At 47.0% G+C, this 20,139-nt stretch overlaps 1 protein-coding gene across 2 annotated transcripts in view; it reads left to right on the plus strand.

The window, feature by feature from the left end:
* The first annotated feature begins 689 nt into the window (after positions 1-689).
* PHR1 (photolyase 1) overlaps positions 690-20,139 on the plus strand; it is an 80,616-nt gene continuing 61,166 nt past the window's right edge. Inside the window, exon 1 of one of the 2 annotated variants that reach the window (XM_086499786.1) lies at positions 690-1,195. In XM_086499786.1, coding sequence (XP_086355912.1) covers positions 695-1,195 — 501 coding nt within the window. In that variant the 5' untranslated portion in view covers positions 690-694. The remainder of the gene's footprint in view (positions 1,196-20,139) is intronic. The other variant, XM_086499787.1, reaches the window with a different exon arrangement.

The following is a 20,139-nucleotide window of genomic DNA, read 5'->3' on the forward strand; positions in this document are numbered from 1 at the left end:
GGCGATCTGAAGCCCCAACGTGCAACCACACAAGGTCGAGAGAGAGGACGAGGTCACAACGACCTGCTGTTTTATGGGCTCTGCAATCAGTGTGTATACTAGCTATGGCCACTTAATATGACATAATTTTTGATGCAGCAAATGAAGTAGAGGAGGAGGAGGAGAGAGAGAAGGAGGGAAGGAGAGAGACAGTCCTAAATATTTGCTAGCCATAGCATAGAGAGAGCGTCTGTAGCTGTGCAAGTCTGAGAGAGAGAGAGAGAGAGAGAGAGAGAGAGAGAGAGAGAGAGAGAGCCAGCAAGAAGTGGCATATTTAAAGTTGAAATAATGAAACAATTTAAAAGTAAATACAATGGGTTCTCAGGGGTGCAGCCGCAAGTCCCTTCACCGCTTGCAAAACTACACAGATAAAGAAGGTTTCTTGCCTGGAAACCACCAATCTGAAAATCAGTATGCCAGAAAAAACTCATTGATATCATTCATCATTGCTTTTAACGCTCTTCATTTCATGAGTGCCCACTATCACATTTAACGAATCAAACTTTTCCTTTACAAAAATTAAAAAATGAAATTGCCTTTAATTTTTTTTGTATTTTCCAGCAGCAAAAAGGAAACCCATCTCTATAGCCTTTGCCGTTTGGGCAGGCCAAAAATCAGAGAGACTATTAAAGAGTGACCACGTAGCATTAGGCCTATGACATTTTTGCAGCATCGAGCTGCAAGCGCCCATCTTCTTGGGTTTGCGAGAGTGAAGATGGCGCCCACAGGCAAGACGGCCTCAGGGGTGGCGATGAAGCGGCCGGGGAAGGAGGTCAAAGCGGGGGCAATCAAGAAAGCCAAGCTCGCAGAGGCAACTGAGGAAGCACCAGAGGAGGTATGCGCAGATGGCGAGGTGAGTGTCAGCACAGAGGTTAATGCAGGCAGGGTACGCCTTCTCAAGCAGGCCACCCAACAAGCAACACAAGGTGCCCCTGTTGTCTACTGGATGTCTCGTGATCAACGCTCTCGCGATAACTGGGCACTCCTCTATGCTGCCCAGCAGGCCCGCCAACAGTGCTCTCCCCTATGTGTTTCCTTTAACCTCGTCGATTCCTTTCTTCATGCACAGGCTCGCCATTTCGGCTTTATGCTGCGTGGCCTCCGTATTGTCCAACAGAATCTCTCCTCCATCGGCATCCCTTTCTTTCTTCTCCGGGTCTCTCTCTCTCTCTCTCACACACACACACACACACACACACACACACTCCTTTATGCTGTTGTCAGACATATGTTTTCAATCTGCACTGCTTGCCTCACGTTGAATGAACATGAAAGAAGTTGGTGGATGTGCTCCCTGATTTGTGGTCTTTTTTGAGCTTGTATGGAGCACCTGCTTCTCATATTAATTGTATTTTCGTTGTCAACTCTCTTTCATCAAGTTGAGTTTTAGATGGTTTGCACATACATCTTTCACTATTCATCAACTGCAGAAATTCCACCGGTTGGATTTCTAGCTGGACGGAGAGTCTTAATATGGGCAGGAGCACTCCCCTGCTTCACCATTGTGCCTTTACTACCTTGACTTCTTCAACTGAATCTGTAGCAGGCTGGTGTGCCCCACCAACCAAGCATGACTATCTGCCGAGCAGTGTTTCGGAAAAATAATTTTTGCAACCATATATGCAATTCCTTTTTCCGACTTTTCCAAAGGAAAATTTTGAAACTTTGAGCCAACTTTTACTATTTCCACTCGATTTGGGGATTTTTCCTTGTCCTCTTTCTCTCAACTGCCTATTTTGAATGTTAAAAGGGTACGGTTGTAAGTCGAGACACTTTTCCCTGATAGTGCTGCTCGAGGGTTCTGGCAGTGGTTAAGCATCGGGGTGGTTGCCCTCGTGTAGGTAGAGGTGACCGGCACAGCCGGTCACGCAGTTTTTGGGGGCACCAGTATGTGGCTTAAAGATTTCATCAGCTCCTTGCTCCTTGCAGGCAAGCATGTGCGTGTAGCGCAGTGGTAAAGACGCAGCCTGCTTCAGCCTTGGTGCAAGGTTCGACTCCGTGTGAGGTACACGTTGACTTGCTTTTTGGTCAACCGGTTGTAACTTGTTATGGGTGACTGGAGACCGCGGCTAGGGGCTGTCTGCCACGATGTCAAGATCCTCGATATTTAACAAAAGCCGACGGTTCTGTAATCTCCGTCTTACTCTGATCCAAGTAGACCATTCCTAGCTAGTCAGGACTTGGGAATGCAGAGTCTGGTTGCTGGTGACCCAAATCCCTGAGGAATTTACGGGTGAAGTGTTCATATGGGATCTAGACTCCGGCAAGGAATTCAGAGGGGGCACAGTGGAGCAAGGTCTTATATGCTCTGATCTACTTCTTCGTTAATAGGTTCTCCTACAAGTGACCTTTGGCATTATCGGTTTTGCCATTTGAATGTTGACACTCTTTGTCGTGCTTTTTGTGATTAGATAATAGAAGGCTTACCAAATTTAGGGAGTGTGAGAGCGCGCGTGTGCGGAAGCGCGAGAGAGGAGAGAGACAGTAGACACCAAAACACTATGTGTAGGAAGAGGGGGCGATCAGCCCCCCATGACTCCCATGAGTAGAAGACCCTCAGTATTTTGTGAGATGTTTGGAAGTGGGTACCCCCCTGCCCCCATAAATAGGTGGCCAAGGGGAGGTAGGGCAAGTCCTGATAAAAATTCCCACGACCCAACAAAAAATGATATATGGAAATATATGAGGGCGCTCGATGTAACAAACTTGGACACTCCAATTCAAGATTCTACCGCGACACGGTAGCTGGAATTCGCTTCAAAACAGTTCATAGTTCACAATTGATTCGACACGCCCCGGCGGAGTTCCATGCCTAGAGATATTGGCCCCAAAGACTGGTGCCCCTTTCGGTATTTCTTTTTGTATTAATCAGCAACTCAAAGTGCAAGGGAGTGAAGGGTCTCACTCTCAGACTCTGCGTCCAGATGCTCTGAGAAGTGGGAGCCCAAACCACTCTTTTAAAGGCTTTACAAGGGATGCCAAAAGCAGAGCCCCAAAAGCTGAAAATCAAAAGCTCCATGAAAATAAAGCAAAGATTTAAAAGGCTTCTCAGCCAAATTGCGTAGAGTTTATCATGCTTTTTTTCCACGCAAGTGTAGTTGGCTTTTTCCTGTCCGTGCGCACTGCCACGTCAGCAGCCCAGCGTAAGTCGCGCCGGGTTTTTCGGAAACTGCTGTACTCTGCCCCTTCAGCCCTGCAACATAATTCCCGCCAGCCTGGGTGTGTCCGGTCTGCTACCCATTGGATGTGGTGTGTCTAGGGCTATGCCACGTCACTGATTTGTGACATACCCCCCTCTTGAAAGCATTGTAATTGTCCTCGATTACGCTTGCAAAACAGAGAGAGGCCATCAACTGTCTTAGCAAACATTGACTGTTAGCACCGACGCACTAGGAACAACACATCTAGCACATGTACCAATCGACAGGCACATCATAGGACATCACTTGACAACACAGGACATCATGACAAATTACATTCAAAAATTCATTTGGATCTCACACCATGATTAATCGGCAACGTATTTAGCAACCGCATCTAGATCCACTCAGGACCTCATAGATGTCCGATTGACTAATCCTTATTGCAATCACGTCTATTGACTCTTGAGATCTTTCAGACCGAAATTCTGCAGTCATTTCGTCTATCAGTTCCTGCACTTAAACAAGTCAAGAACAAGTCAGTATCATGTTCAAGAATTCCAGTTCATAAAGTTATACAATAGAATATTGTCAGCTCACAGTATCCCTGAAACTCAAAAGAGACATCAGTGACTTTAGTATCAACAATCGAGGCAATCTGTTGACAAAGGAGTGGAGCGACTCCCCTCTTGTGCATACATGCTGCACCAGGTTCCGCCCAAGCTGAGTTTGGGGTTCCATTTAGAATAGAATATGCTAAACCAAATGCTTCAAGGTAAAGATTCACAATCCGAGGAGTATCTGCCAGGTCCTCCTCCTCCATTCACTTCGCATCCAATGCGGAGTAGGTCTTGAATTGAACCAAGAACCGTCTTATTGCTTTACCTTTTATCTTTCTTTCTTTCTGTGCCAATATCTGTTCTGGAATGAGTATCTGCTTGTTTTCCTCCAATTCGGGTTGCTCATCTGGCTCCCCATCATCGGGCACATCGATTTTGTAAGGTGCAGCGGAATGAATGTTGTATTTTCTCAAGATTAGTGATCTTTATTGCTCAAGGTTCCTTTTAGTTCCTTAGGGAAAGAGAGAGCTTTCCGTCTTGTAGAGTGTTGTGATCACGAACAAAGTGAGTGGATATTGTGCGTGCAAGTGAATGAGATTGAGAGAAGGAGAGAGAAGAGATACGACACCCGAGAGGTTGTAAAACCCTCCTCCGAAAGCCCCACTCTCGTCGGCGAGAGTGGTCTACTTGATTGCACAAAAGTGTACAATGCGAATGCAATGGACTGATGCAACTTGGACTATGCCGACGACGACGACGGTGATGATGTCAATGACTTGGTGGCTGAAATCTGAGATCTTCTAATTGCTGAATTTCGGGACTGTTTCGGAGGCTGAAAATGACTGTTTGGGCTGCGTTTTTATGGCTGAAAATGGGGGAACATCTGCAACCAACTTGGGGGGGAATCTGCTACTGTATCATGGCTGAAAACTGCAAGTATCTGCGGCGGATTTGGGCTGAGAACAAAAACGCTGATGTGTCTTTGCTGCTAGCCAAAAACGCTAGGGCTGTTCTGGGACAAAAGCGAAAACGCTACTGCTTGATGAGGCTTGCAAAAACGCCAATGCTGATCTGGGGAAAAACGCTAGCAAAGCCTGACCTCTGATGGTGATCATGAGAACCTGCTGTCGCTAGGAGGCTGAGAGGCGATGGCAATGGCCTGTTGTGGGAAACGCAAGTGATGGGAACTTGCTCGCGATGATGGAGGTCCAAAAACGCTGGGGGTGCTGAGGGGGGTACTGTTGAGAAGTTGCCTGTTGAGCGGGAAGCTCCTGCTGCCACTTTTGCCAGAAAGTGCTAACTTGGGTTTGCTTATATATTAACTTAGCAAAATTGCCCTACCTACTTTTGTTGGAAAGTCACTTAAAAATAATAAGTGAAAATAACCAAAAATAGGAAAATAAGCTAAATGCACCGAAAAATTTCCCTAACTGATGCGAATGGATTCTGATGGGAATTTCGATGATCATGCTGTGTGCAACTGGAGGATATGCATCTATGCTAAGTGACTGGGCATGCACGGTCTACGAATAGACTCACAAAAGTGCTAGATCACTGCTAATCTAAACTGACTGGACTGATTGAACCCTGCTGTGGTGTAGCTTGTCCACGGACACATAGGGTTGGGATGTGTCACGTGACATCCCCTTTTTTCAAAGTGAGGTACTGGTACCGAACTGTATGGCGTCGAGGGAGATCACCAACAGCATCCGGAATCCTGGAAGGGACTCTTTGCCGGCCCACTCTGATGTGTGGGTCGAGCGGTACTTGACCTTCATAAAGGTCTGCAACGCTTGCTTCTTTGGGCCGCGCCGAAAGCGACTCAAAGTCTTTTGTGGCTCTTTTGATTCTTCAACTTCGTCTAGAGTCCTGCTTCTTTCGTCTTCAAGAATCTCCATGGCTGAAAATTCGTGAACCCATCTCCAACACAAAACCATGAACATACCCATTCCATGTAAAGTGAAGGAAAAAAATATTGTCTTCTCTAAAGACTGTGTATGCAATGTAGATGAACATAGAGACGGAGTTACAACCCGTTCATCAAACACATGCAAACAATGCGATCGAATCTTTTCTGCTTGATCGAAATCAATCAATTGTGGCAAATCACAATGGAAATGCCCATGCTTGGTGCTCATACAATCATGTGCTCGCTCGGAAACCGTGTCATGCCAAGGAAGAAACATGGAATGAGACTTCTTGACATACAAACTTTTCAACTTTTCATGAACAATCCGCATACATTTGTGCTCATCCATGAGAGAAACGTGCTCAACATACAGTATGTCATGCCTAGGAAAAGGGATCACATAACGATGCTGACTAAAATACAAGAAATCTTCACGAATGAAACACTCGAACAATGTGTGCGTATCAATCATGCGAACACATAATACTTCGTGTGAGGGTTCCTTGGACCAAGGCTCGAGAGCTAAGATCACTTCTTCGGGATCTATCGAATCTTCTTGTGGGGGATCTGTGGACCTCGACTCGAAAGCCAAGATCGATTCTTGGTGATTGATCGAATCTACAACGAGCTTAGCTTCGCTAGAAAAAGCATCAACTAACACATCATTCTTGTGAACAATCACATCATCTTCATGCAATTCATCATGTTTGTCTTTTTCATCCAAATCATTATCAGTCAAATCATCATGCTTCTCATAATCATGCAAGTTCTGTGTGTCATGCTGTGGAGAAAAAGAGATTGAGAGAATCTCCTTATCCCGAATCCTTTCAACCTTGTCTTGCATATTAGCAATGAGAGATGGAGAAGGAGCAGTGTCCATTCCATGAAAGATAGTAGGAGAATCACTTTTGGCATTGAGAGTTAAAGTGCTAGCCTCCCAATCAACGAGAGGGTTTATTTCACGAAACCATTTCATGCTTAAAATCATATCACATCCTGAGAGAGGAGAAACAACAAATCTTCTAGTGAAGGCAGTCTGTTGAATTGCAAACAACACATCAAGGCACTCCTTCGTGATGAGAGCGTCCATACCAAGACGAAAGCCAGAGACCTCGATAGGAGATCTCGGACTAACTTCGAGGCGGGCTCTCTCAACAAGAGAGGGGCTGATCACATCATGCATACTACCTGGGTCAAACAATATGACAAAACGGTGTCCCGACGTACGACCATAACATTTAATGAGAGAATCATCAATGGGAGGGTCTTGAGAAACTTTGGGCACATCCGTGTTATCATTCATTGCATTGACAGATGTAGTGGGTGCTGTGGGTTCTTTAGATTCATTCGATTCAAGCTTAGGACATGTTCTTTTTATGTGACCCTTAATGTGACAATGAAAACAACGACCTTCTTTAAAATAAGTGCTTTGTTCTTCCGAAGTGATGTAACCTTCTACAATTCCTTGTGCTACCTTTTGATCTGGAGTAAGCTTAGGTTTAGCAGTTGTGTTAGTCTTACCCTTAAATTCATTGGAAGAATTCTTTGACGAGATACTGTTGGTAGATTGATTAGAAGAGTTATCATTCTTACCATTCTTACCGTTCTGTGGAGTCTACGAGGTACTTGTGGAAGTCTTGTTCTCCTTAGGCTTTCCCTTGTTGTGCTTCATCTCCTGTGCGAGAGCAATCGCTACCGTCTTGTTGAGATCGATTGGATCGAATACCTCGACATCGTACTTGATATACTCGTCCAATCCAAAGAGAAAAGCCTCTTTGCGCTCTTCATCCGACATGCGTAGTTGGGTACCTAGCTGCAAAACATGATTAGAAAAAGACATAACCGGCATACCATTTTGCTTGAGAGCGCGCCAATCGTCCTTCAATCATGCGAGGTACTGAGATGGCATAAACCGCGCCTTGAGCTTGTCTTGGAAATCAGCCCAACCAAAAGAGAGGGGCGTGAAATCGTCGGCTGCCTCTAGGTGCGCGGCTAGCTGTGCCTCTTGCCATGCGTGGTACCAATTGATGGCATCACCGGCAAGGTACATAGCTGCCGTCAAAACTTTGCTATTTCCTGACTTCTTAGTTGTCGCAAAATAAGCATTAAATTGATGCAACCAAGAATGAATAACTGTAGCATCCATCTTACTGTCATACTTACTGAAAGTCAACTTTTCTGTAATGGGATGGTTGGAATCCGCGTCATGGCTTGCGCCACTTGACGAACTCCTACGATCTTTGGATGGTTAGGTCTTCGAGGCTAGGATTTTGGCAATAAATTCTTGATTGCGAAGCTCCCTTTGAGCTTCACGCTCGGCGTCCTTTTTTGCTTTTCGTGCATTTCGTTCATCGCGCTTGCGTTCGAGAGCAAGTCGATTTTCTTCTTGTTTTGCGGCAAGAGCAATGCGCTCACGTTCCTGAGCAAGTCGATTTTCTTCTTGTTGTGCGGCCAATCTTGCGTTTCTTTCGTCGCGCTCGCGATCCTTGGCTTCTTGTGCACTGTCCTTTGCTGCTTGTTCTTTTGCTTTGCTTGCGAGTTGTGCCAATGCAACTCGATTCGTTTCTTGTTGTTGTGCCATCATGTCCAACATTGACTTGACCATCATCTCCATAGGAGCGAGGACAACTCGTGGCGTAGATGGCAAGGGGGAGGGTTGGAAAAATCATCTCCGGGTGGGGACGAGTCTTCGTCGCCTCTCTCGTGCTCATCACCTGTATGCGAAGTATCCATTCCGCTTCGGGTGACGACCATGCACTATGATCTTGGGGTCTTAAGCTCGCGAGGAACTTGGGTTCTTGAGGGTCTTGAGGTTCTTGAGGTCCTTGATTCGTGAGAATCTTGGGTTCTTGAGGTTCTTGAGTCTTGAGGGTCTTGGGTTCTTGGGGTTCTTGAGGTTCTTGAGGTTTTCTTTCGCTTGCAAATCGCGTTGAGAAGGATCTTCTCTTCACCCGAGTTCTACTCTTTTCTGCGGGCGCACCCCTTGGCGGCCTTGCGCTCACACCAAGGTTGCTTTTTCCCACCTTACGTCGATTGGCCGGGCGCTAAGTGCACGGTCTGCTCTCAATGAGTGAAAAGAGACACAAGGGGAGGCTGGACAAGCCCTTCTTTCTTGGGATTCCTGTCACTCTTCAACAAAACACGATTAGGAATCGCCACGCCCAAGTAAACGTAAACTTGGGTTCGTGCGGTCGGAACAAGCAAAAAAAATTCTTGTGATTCTTTCCTTCAGTAATTCAGAACACTTCCAAAGCTCTGATACCAATGTAAGGTGCAACGGAATGAATGTTGTATTTTCTCAAGATTAGTGATCTTTATTGCTCAAGGTTCCTTTTAGTTCCTTATGGAAAGAGAGAGCTTTCCGTCTTGTAGAGTGCTGTGATCACGAACAAAGTGAGTGGATATTGTGCGTGCAAGTGAATGAGATTGAGAGAAGAGATACGGCACCCGAGAGGTTGTAAAACCCTCCTCCGAAGGCCCCACTCTCGTCGGCGAGAGTGGTCTACTTGATTGCACAAAAGTGTACGATGCGAATGCAATGGACTGATGCAACTTGGACTATGCCGATGACGACGACGGTGATGATGACGATGACTTGGTGGCTGAAATCTGAGATCTTCTAATTGCTGAATTTCGGGACTGTTTCGGTGGCTGAAAATGACTGTTTTGGCTGCGTTTTTATGGCTGAAAATGGGGGAACATTTGCAACCAACTTGGGGGGGAATCTGCTACTGTATCATGGCTGAAAACTGCGAGTATCTGCGGCGGATTTGGGCTGAGAACAAAAACGCTGATGTGTCTTTGCTGCTAGCCAAAAATGCTAGGGCTGTTCTGGGACAGAAGCAAAAACGCTACTGCTTGGTGAGGCTTGCAAAAACGCCAATGCTGATATGGGGAAAAACGCTAGCAAAGCATGACCTCTGATGGCGATCATGAGAACCTGCTGTCGCTAGGAGGCTGAGAGGTGATGGCGATGGCCTGTTGTGGGAAACGCCAGGGATGGGAACTTGCCCGCGATGATGGAGGTCCAAAAACGTTGGGGGTGCTGAGGGGGGGGTATTGCTGAGAAGTTGCTTGTTGAGCGAGAAGCTCCTGCTGCCTCTTCTGCCAGAATGTGCTAACTTGGGTTTGCTTATATATTAACTTAGCAAAATTGCCCTACCTACTTTTGTTGGAAAGTCACTTAAAAATAATAAGTGAAAATAACCAAAAATAGGAAAATAAGCTAAATGCACTGGAAAATTCCTCTAACTGATGCTAATGGATTCTGATGGGAATTTCGATGATCATGCTGTGTGCAATCGGAGGATATGCATCTATGCTAAGTGACTGGGCATGCACGGTCTACGAATAGACTCACAAAATTGCGAGATCACTGCTAATCTAAACTGACTGGACTGACTGAACCCTGCTGTGGTGTAGCTTGTCCACGGACACATAGGGTTGGGATGTGTCACGTGACAGATTTTTAAAAGTCTTCAAGAGACTCGCATGAAAACATTGTGAAGTCTCCAAGTGTTTGGCAGCTTCAGTCTAAAGGAGACATCATTTATCTTTTCGGAAATCTGGAAAGGTCCATAGTATCTCATGCTAAGCTTTCGAGAAAGCCGCTCCTTTCCCTTTTTCTTTCTCAGGTGTGCCTTCTCAAAATGTAAGAGCACCCAATCGTTCTCCTTCAATTTCAAATCGCGACGATGTCGATCTGTTGCCTTTTTTTGAGATTTCTGCAAAGCCTCCGGACCAAGTCAAAGTCCCTCGTGAACTGGTCGGCTTCAAAGAAATATCTTATTCTTGTGGTAAGGAAGGGTGGAACCTTCGTAGCAAATTCAATACTCTCAAATGGCACCTTCCCCATCAAAGAGTTAATCGTGTTTCTGTAGGCATATTCCACCAAAGGTAAAAACCCTTTTTCCATGAAGTCATTAGATTCAAAGAAGACTTCTACAAATCCAGTACCACTGAATTAGCAATCTCTAATTGCCCATCAGTCTGCGGGTGGAACAATGACGAGAACTACGACCGTGTGCCAATGTTCTCCCACATAGCCTTTCAAAACAAACTCCTGAATCTGGGGCCTCTGTCGGAGACAATCGTCTCAGGCATGCCATTTAATTTGAATATCTGGGCAATAAACAATCGTGCTTTATGCCTATCAAAACATGACCTTTTGGCATACCAAGCAACTGCGTACAAAATCGTCCACGTCCTTCTTGAGTTTCGGCCAAACAAAAGTATCTCTCCACACCGTTCAAGGTGGTAACAATGCTGCGGTGTCTTCTTTCTCTCAACTGCCTTTTTTGAATGTTAAAAGGCACGGTTGTAAGTCGAGACACACTTTTCCCTAATAGTGCTGCTCGAGGGTTCTGGTAGTGGTTAAGCATCGGGGTGGTTGCCCTTGTGTAGGTAGAGGAGACTGGCACAGCCGGTCATGCAGTTTTTGGGGGCGCCAGTATGTGGCTTAAAGCTATCATCAGCTGCTTGCTCCTTGCAGGCAAGCATGTGCGTGTAGCGCAGTGGTAAAGACGCAGCCTGCTTCAGCCTTGGTGCAGGGTTCGACTCCGTGTGAGGTACGCATTGACTTGCTTTTTGGTCAACCGATTGTAACTTGTTATGGGTGATTGGAGATCGCGGCTAGGGGCTGGCTGCCATGATGTCAAGCTCCCCGATATTTAACAATAGGTTCTGTAGTCTTCGTCTTACTCTGATCTAAGTAGACCATTCCTAGCTAGTCAGGACTTCGGAATGCAGAGTCTGGTTGCTGGTGACCCAAATCCCTGAGGACTTTACGGGTGAAGTGTTCATATGGGATCTAGACTCCGGCAAGGAATTCAGAGGGAGCACAATGGAGCAAGGTCTTATATGCTCTGATCTCTTTCTTCGTTAATAGGTTCTCCTACAAGTGATCTTTGGCATTATCGGTTTGGCCATTTGAATGTTGACACTCATTGTCGTGCTTTTTGTGATTAGATAATAGAAGGCTTACCAAATTTAGGGAGTGTGAGAGCGCGCGTGTGCGGAAGCGCGAGAGAGGAGAGAGACAGTAGACACCAAAACAGTGTAGGAAGAGGGGGCGATCAGCCCCCCATGACTCCCATGAGTAGAAGACCCTCAGTACAATCAGTTTATTTTGTGAGATGTGGAAGTGGGTACCCCACTGCCCCCATAAATAGGTGGCCAAGGGGAGGTAGGGCAAGTCCTCATAAAAATCCCCACGACCCAACAAAAAATGATATATGGAAATATATGAGGGCTCTCGGTGTAAGAAACTTGAACACTCCAAGTCAAGATTCTACCACGACACGACAGGAATTCGCTTCAAAACAGTTCATAGTTCACAATTGATTTGACACGGCCCGACGGAGTTCCGTGCCTAGAGATATTGGCCCCAAAGATTGGCGTCCCTTTCGGTATTTCTATTTGTATTAATCAGCAACTCAAAGTGCAAGGGAGTGGGAGGGTCTCACTCTCAGACTCTGCGTCCAGATGCTCTGAGAAGTGGGAGCCCAAACCACTCTTTTAAAGGCTTTACAAGGGATGCCAAAAGCAGAGCCCTAAAAGCTGCCCCAAAAGCTGAAAATCAAAAGCTCCATGAAAATAAAGAAAAGCTTCAAAAGGCTTCCCAACCAAATTGTGTAGAGTTTATCATGCTTTTTTTCCACGCAAGTGTAGTTGGCTTTTTCCTGTCCGTGCGCACTGCTACGTCAGCAGCCCAGCGTAAGTCGCGCCGCGTTTTTCGAAAACTGCTGTACACTGCCACGTCAGCCCTGCAGCGTAATTCCTGCCAGCCTGGGTGTGTTCGGTCTGCTGCCCATTGGATCTGGTGTGTTTATGGTTGTGCCACGTCATTGATTTGTGACATACCCCCCTCTTGAAAGCATTGTAATCGTCCTCGATTACGCTGCAAAATAGGCAGAGGCCATAAACTTTCTTAGCAAACACTGACTGATAGTACCGATGCAGCAGGAACAAGACATCTAGCACTTGTATCAATTGACAGTCACATCATAGGACATCACTTGACATAACAAGACATCACATGACAAATTACATTCAAAAATTCATTCGGATCTCACACCATGATTAATCGGCAACGTATTTAGCAATCGCATCTAGATCCACTCAGGACCTCATAGATGCCCGATTGACTAATCCTTATTGCGATCATGTCTATCGAGATCTTTCAGACCGAAATGCTGCAATCATTTCGTTTATCCGTTCCTGCACTTAAAAACAAGTCAAGAACAAGTCAGTATCATGTTCAAGAATTCCAGTTCATAAAGTTATACAACAGAATATTGTCAGCTCACAGTATTCCTGAAACTCAAAAGAGACATCAGTGACTTTAGTATCAACAATCGAGGCAATCTGTTGACAAAGGAGTGAAGCGACTCCCCTCTTGTGCATAAACGTTGCACCAGATTCCGCCCAAGCTGAGTTCGGGGTTCCATTTAGAATAGACTATGCTAAACCAAATGCTTCGAGGTAAAGATTCACAATCCGAGGAGTATCTGCCAGGTCCTCCTCCTCCATTCACTTCGCGTCCAATGCGGAGTAGATCTTGAATTGAACCAAGAACCGTCTTATCGCTTTACCTTTTATCTTTATTTCTTTCTGTGCCAATATCTGTTCTGGAATGAGAATCTGCTCGTTTTTCTCCAATTCGGGTTGCTCATCTGGCTCTCCATCATGGGGCACGTCTCCTTTTAAAAGGCTTCAAGAGACTCGCATGAAAACATTGTGAAGTCTCATGTGTCGGGCAACTTCAGTCTAAAGGAGACATCATTTATCTTTTCGGAAATTTGGAAAGGTCCATAGTATCTCATGCTAAGCTTTCGAGAAAACCGCTCCTTTCCCTGTTTCTTTCTAGGCGTGCCTTCTCAAAATGTAATAGCACCCAATCGTTCTCCTTCAATTTCAAATCGCGACGATGTCGATGTGCTGCCTTTCTTTGAGATTTCTGCAAAGCCTTCCGGACCAAGTCCAAGTCCCTCATGAACTGGTTGGCTTCAAAGAAATATCTTATCTTTCGTGCTAAGGAAGGGTGGAACCTTCATAGCAAATTTAATAATCTCAAATGGTACCTTCCCCATCAAAGAGTTAATCGTGTTTCTGTAGGCATATTCCACCAAAGGTAAAAACCCTTTTTCCATGAACTCGTCAAATTCAAAGAAGAAGACTTCAACAAATCCAGTACCACTGAATTAGCAATCTCTAATTGCTTGTCAGTCTGCGGGTGGAACGATGACGAGAACTGCGACCGTGTGCCAATGTTCTCCCCCATAGCCTTTCAAGACAAATTCGTGAATCTGGGGTCCAATCGTCTCAGGCATGCCATTTAATCTCAATATCTGGGCAATAAACAATCGTGCTTTATGCCTGTCAAAACATGACCTTTTGGCATACCAAGCAACTGCGTACAAAATCGTCCACGTCCTTCTTGAGTCTCGGTCAAACAAAAGTATCTCTCCACACCGTTGAAGGTGGTAACAATGCGGCGGTGACTCGTAAAAGGTGGACAGTAGATTTGGGTGGGTTAGAACCTTTTCTCTCAACGGTTGTGTCACGCACAACATTGTTTTCTTCATCAAGTAGCCATTCCGAATGGAATATTTTGCTACTACTTCCTCATTCTGTATTCAAGTGAATACATCTGCAAAATCTGTATCTGTGGCGTACTGACCGACCATATCCTCGAAGCTTCTATGATGTATCGCGGAAATAGCTAGAACCAACGGCTTCCGAGACAAAGTATCTGCCACCAATTTCTTCTGTCCCTGCACATGGACAATCCAATAGTAAAAGTGTGACCAAATGTTTGTCCACCGCATCTGCTTTTCCGATAGTTGCTTTTGTGACAAGAAGTAGCGTAAACTCCAACCATGTGTGGAAACCGTAAAATCGGCTCCGAGTAGGTAATGTCGCCACTGAGTAAGAGCATGGATAACTGCCAAAAGCTCTTTCTCACATATCTGTACTGTCAATTCCAGCCTTGAAAACAATCGGCTCTCATAGGCAATGACATGGCCTTCATGCATTAAGACCGCATGTAGACTACAACCACAAGTATACTTCAAACGACTTCTGTAAATCCGACAAAGTCAAAACTGGTTGTGTAGTCAAATTCTGTTTCAATTTCTGAAAGGGAGTCACCTCTGTGGGTCCCCACGAGAAAAGGAACCGTTCGTAGTAAGAAAATAAGCCCAAGAAGCTTCAAACTTCATGGACATTCTTCAAATCGAGCCAATCACGAAGAGTCTCTATCTTGGCCGGGTCCATCTGCACTCCTGCTGGTGAGACAATGTGTCCCAAAAAGTGTATCTCTGGGCTTGGCTCACACGGTAAGGTGGCCGGTTCGGTGGTGTGGTTTCAGGTATTCGATCAATGGTATGATCCTCAGGACGAGCTGGTGACAACTCGCCTGGCAGGCCCTCTGAAAAGAAATTGGAATGAAGTGGAGAAAATCTTGGCATTCTTTTTCGAGGTCAAAACATATTCGACCTTCAATCATCCTTCAGTCCTTTCCAGAAAGTAAAGAAACTGAATTTCATCAAGTATAATGTCTGTGCCCTTCATTTATCAAAGTCGCTTTCTCGGCCCGGTAGTCAACCACATCGTTGTTCTTGTGGTACCAAGGGATGTGGAGTAGGACGTCACAACCTCCCAAGGAAATTACTTAGAAATCCTCGTGCCCTAAACACCTCTGACATTGCAAACGAAGTTTGCCAGTGATTGGTGTAATTGGCAACAGCCTGTCCGGGTGCCGCTATAACTACCTCTGCCTGTGGCCTCTGTCACGGGGACGTGGCAACTGTTAACTATGTCACGAGGACGTGGCAATTGCTAACTTTAGTTGTTGGTTTCTTTCCAATGTGTTTTGTTTTATTTTTGAGACCCTCTTCTTGAAGTAGCAAACGGTCGGACATTGTACGGTCAATGTGAACGGTAGTTTCGCCCGCCGCAGATGGGTAGTGGTCGGCACTGGAATTCGTATGGTAAGAGGATGTCTAGGCTCAGAGCAAGATCATATAAGTCCCCCCGTCGCACTTAGCATGTGACGCCCTCGTTCGGGACGTCGCTGAAACGGGACCGCGCCGGCTCACCTGCGTTGCAAACGGGACCTGCAGGCAAGCAAATGCGCACACAAGAACGCAACTTGAAAACTGAACGCAAGAGGGACACGAGATTGAGGGACGCGAACGAATGATCAATATTGCAAGAAAGTGCCGAATACAAGGGACGTGAAGAATCACAGGAAAACGGGGCTCGCAAGTTGGGGGAAGTGACACATACTTCCCTTATATACACCCCCGGGTTGAGAGAGCTTGACGCCCACGTCAAGTTGGGGTTTTGAGAGGTGCCGATACAAAAGTTGATGCCGAGGTTTTGGGGCGGATATTTACAAGGGGGGGGAGTGAAGTGTTGCCAAAAATGTCTAGCTACCTAGGGTGATGCTAGTTACAAGTGGGGGGGAGGACTACTCTATGTTGTTGTCATGTAGTGTGTTGTCCTCCTCTTCAGTGGGCATGTTGTAGAAGCGCAGCACAAGGGGTCTTCCGAGTCGAAGCATGATTTCTTCAGGTACCCAAGTGCATTCCGTCATGGGGCGATTGCGCCATTTGACATAGAAGAGTTGTCCCCGGCGCCCAAAACGCGACTTTAGGATGGCCTCCGGCTCATGTGGCGGGCCATCCTTTACATATTCGGGGAGGCTTCTACCATAGGTGTTATCCGGCACAAACCTTTTGAGTAGACTTACATGGAAGGCGTTGTGGATGTTGATGTGTGATGGGAGATCCAGCTTGTAGGTGATGTCGTTGTAGGACTTGAGCACTTTGTATGGCCCATAGTAGCGGTAGTTGAACTTCAGGGAGAGACCTTGAGGGAGGGTGATATTTTGGGAGCTGACGAGGACTTAGTCACCTTCTTGGAAGAGTTCGGCAGGCCTTCGGTTTTGGTTGGCGTATTTGGCGATGCGTACCTTGCTTTGCTCGAGACTCTTCTTTGCCCTTTGCATGCGGGTTTGCCATTGTTGAAGAAACTCTTCACATTCCAGATCCTGGGCATGCACATCGCCGGTTGCCAATGCAAGAGGTGTGATGACTTCTTTACCTGTGGAGAGCTCGAAGAGGGTGTAGCCAGTGCTGCTATGGATGGAGTTGTTGTAGTGGAATTCCAAGACGTCCATGTATTCGGACCAGTCCTTCTGATCTGCCTTGACGTAGCTGCGGATGTAGTCTTCAATGCCTTGGTTGACTCTTTCAATTTGACCATTGGTTTCTGGGTGGTAGGCGGAGGAGAAGTGCAGCTGGGTGCCTAGTAGCTTGAAGAGCTCGCGCTAGAGGTTGCTGAGGAAGCGGGTGTCGCGATCAAAAACTATGGGTAGGGGGAGGCCGTGGTATTTGAAGACTTTGGCGAAGAAGTGTTTGGCAACTTGGTAGGCGGTGACGGGAGGCTTTGCAGGTATGAAGTGGGCTTGCTTGGTGAAGTAGTCGACGACCACCATGATGGTAGTGTGGCCGTGGGAGGGGGGGGAGGTCGACGATGAAGTCCATACTTACCATGTCCCAAGGCCGGGAGGGTGTTGGCATGGGGTGGAAGAGGCCGGCAGGCTTGACTCTTTGAGCTTTGACCAGTTGACAGGTTGGGCAGGTGCGCACGTAGTCGATTACGTCGTCCTTCATTTTGGGCCACATGTAGTGTTGATGGAGTTTGTCGTAAGATCTCTTCTGGCCACCATGTCCAGCTAGCTTGCAGTCATGAGCCTCCCACATGAGGTCTTTCTTTAGCTCTGGATCATTGGGGATGTAGATTTTTCCATGCGCGTAGAGGAGGTTATCTTTGACTTCGAAGAGGCCCAGGGAAGCTTTGCCAGAGATGTGGTTGTTGAGCATGCGTAGTACAGCGGGGTCAGCTTTTTGAGCGTCGAGGATGCGTTGGCGTAGGGTGTTGGTTGTTGTGGAGATGGCTGTGAGGGTGGGTCTTCGACTGAGAGCATCTGGCATGACATTTGTAGTACCTGGTTTGTGGATGATGTCGATGTCGTATTCTGCCAGTGTATCTTGCCACCTGGCTTGGTTGGGGGTGATTTTTGGTTGTGTCTGGAAGTACTTGAGGGAGATGTTATCTGTGTAGACCTAAGTGTGCTTGTCTTGGACATAGTGTCGCCACTTTCGGAGGTAGTGGACGACAACGAGCATTTCCTTCTCATGTGTAGTCCATCTTGTTTCTACATCTGTGAACTTGTGGGATTCGTAGGCGATGGGCTGACTCTCTTGCATGAGGACTCCACCAATGGCACCATCGGAGGCATCTGTATGAACTTCAAATGGTTTGGTGAAGTCAGGTAGTCGGAGGACGGGGGTACTACACATGGTTATCTTCAGGTTCTCAAAGGCTTCTTCTTCTGTGGAGGTCCACTGAAAGGGTTTGTGGCCTTTGGTTATCTCTGTAAGTGGGGCGGCAATTTTGCTGAAGTCGCGGATAAAGCGGCGTGTGTACTGACAGAAACCCACAAACTCGCGGACTTCTTTGATGGATGTTGAGGGAGCCCACTTGATGACGGCGTCGACTTTCTTGGGGTCCACCATAATACCTTCGGACATGACGATGAAGCCGAGGAACTCGATTTTCTGGACAGCAAACTCACACTTCTCCAGCTTGGCATATAGCTGGTGTTCCCGGAGGCGCTGGAGTATTGCGGCGACATGCTTCTGGTGCTCTTCTAAGGTTTTGCTGTAAATGAGCAAATCATCGATGTAAGTGATTAGGTAGTCGTCAATCATGTCGCGGAAACTGTCATGGATTATTCGGCAAAAAGTGCCAGGACCGCCGGTGAGGCCGAACCCCAGGACCATCCATTCCCAGGAGCCGTAGCGTGTGCGGAAGGCGGTCTTCGCAATTTCTTTCGAAGCAATGCGGACTTGGTGATAGCCTGAGCGGAGATCGATGCGAGTGAAGTACTTGGCACCCTGTAATTTGTCCATGAGGTCTTCCATGAGGGGAACTGGGTATTTGTTCTTGATAGTAATTTTGTTGAGGGCCCGATAATCCACGCAGAGTCGCATTGAGCCGTCTTTCTTCTTGACAAACAGGACTGGGGCCCCAAAAGGAGAGCTGCTGGGCCGGATGAAACCTTGATCCTCTAATTCCTGGAGTTGCTTCTTGAGCTCCTTTAGCTCGGTGTCATTCATGCGGTAGGGTGCCTTGGCCGGGGGTGTACTCCCTGGGATGAGGTCAATTTCGTGTTGAATTTGACGGGGAGGGGGTAGGCCGGGGGGAAGTTATGGGGGCATGACATCTTTGTACTTCTGGAGGATGGGGGTAAGCGAGGGATCCCCGACTTTGGCCTTCTCGAGGGTGATGGAATTGAGCCTTGCTGTGGGCTGCTCCTTTGCTTGCATGATGCAGAGGTGAACCTGAGCTCCTTTCTTGAGAGCCCGCTCTGCTTGCTTTGCGCTCATGAGATTGAGTTTGGGGGCCGAGTGCTCTGGGACTTTCTGTTTGCCTTTCATCGCTGCTAACTGAGCAGGGTCTTGGCGGTTGATGGGAGGGGGGTTGGTTTGAAGATGCGCTTGACGGGTGACAGCTTGCTTTGTTGTGAGTCTGGCGCCTTGTACTGTCACTGATTTGCCTTGATTATTCAGCAGTAATTGATCCACCTTCATGCCTAGGAGTGCAATGAGATACTTATCGTTGAAAGAGAGACCAATAATTGCCTCGAAGTCGTCCATTGGGACCACTATGAAGTCAAGTCGGCATGTGAATTCGCCCATCTCAATCCTGACTTGACGAGTTGCCTTCACATTGTTATCCTTTCCTTGGGCAAACTTGACTGTCGTTTCATTGACGGTGGTGAGACGTAGACCCAGGCGCGCGGCGCATTGTGGTGATAGAAAATTGTGTGTGGCGCCTGAGTCTACCATGATCCATTGCTGCTGGGATCCAATTGTTGCCTCGACATATAAGTTCTGAATGTCCGTTATCGCCGCTGCCATGCATTGCGGGTGGAGGGAAACTGCTTCAATACGGGGTTGTTGGTTAGCAACAGGGCTAGCCAGTTCTTCGACTCTTATTCGGGGGGGGGAGGGTGGTTCTTCTATTTGGAGGGTGTTGACCCTGCTAGATGAGGAGGTTGCTTGATTGCGCTTGCGTACACAAGCGTAGTAGGGGCCATGAGCAATCCTGCAGTCACTGCACCAGGTGTGATCGGGGCGTGGGTTGTTATTGTTGTCCTTGTAAGTATTGGGGACAAAACTTGTGGACGTGGTGCTGTAGGAATTGCTCGCAAAAGAGCTGCGCGGTGGTGAGCGGGGTTCGTTGCTTTTGTTATTGGGTACAAATCCGCGGCCTCGCCCGGCGGTTGGGTTAGTCCAGTTGTTGGGGGCAAAATTGTTGGGGCGAGGGTTATTCGTGGGAAAACCTGGGGTTGAGTTTGTATCCTGTAGTTTTTCGGCCATATTGGCGACCACTTCCCAGGTGTTGGGGTTCTGCT

Source organism: Adiantum capillus-veneris, chromosome 25 (genome assembly GCF_014529385.1).
Source record: "Adiantum capillus-veneris isolate H3 chromosome 25, ASM1452938v2, whole genome shotgun sequence".
Lineage (NCBI taxonomy): Eukaryota > Viridiplantae > Streptophyta > Polypodiopsida > Polypodiales > Pteridaceae > Adiantum > Adiantum capillus-veneris.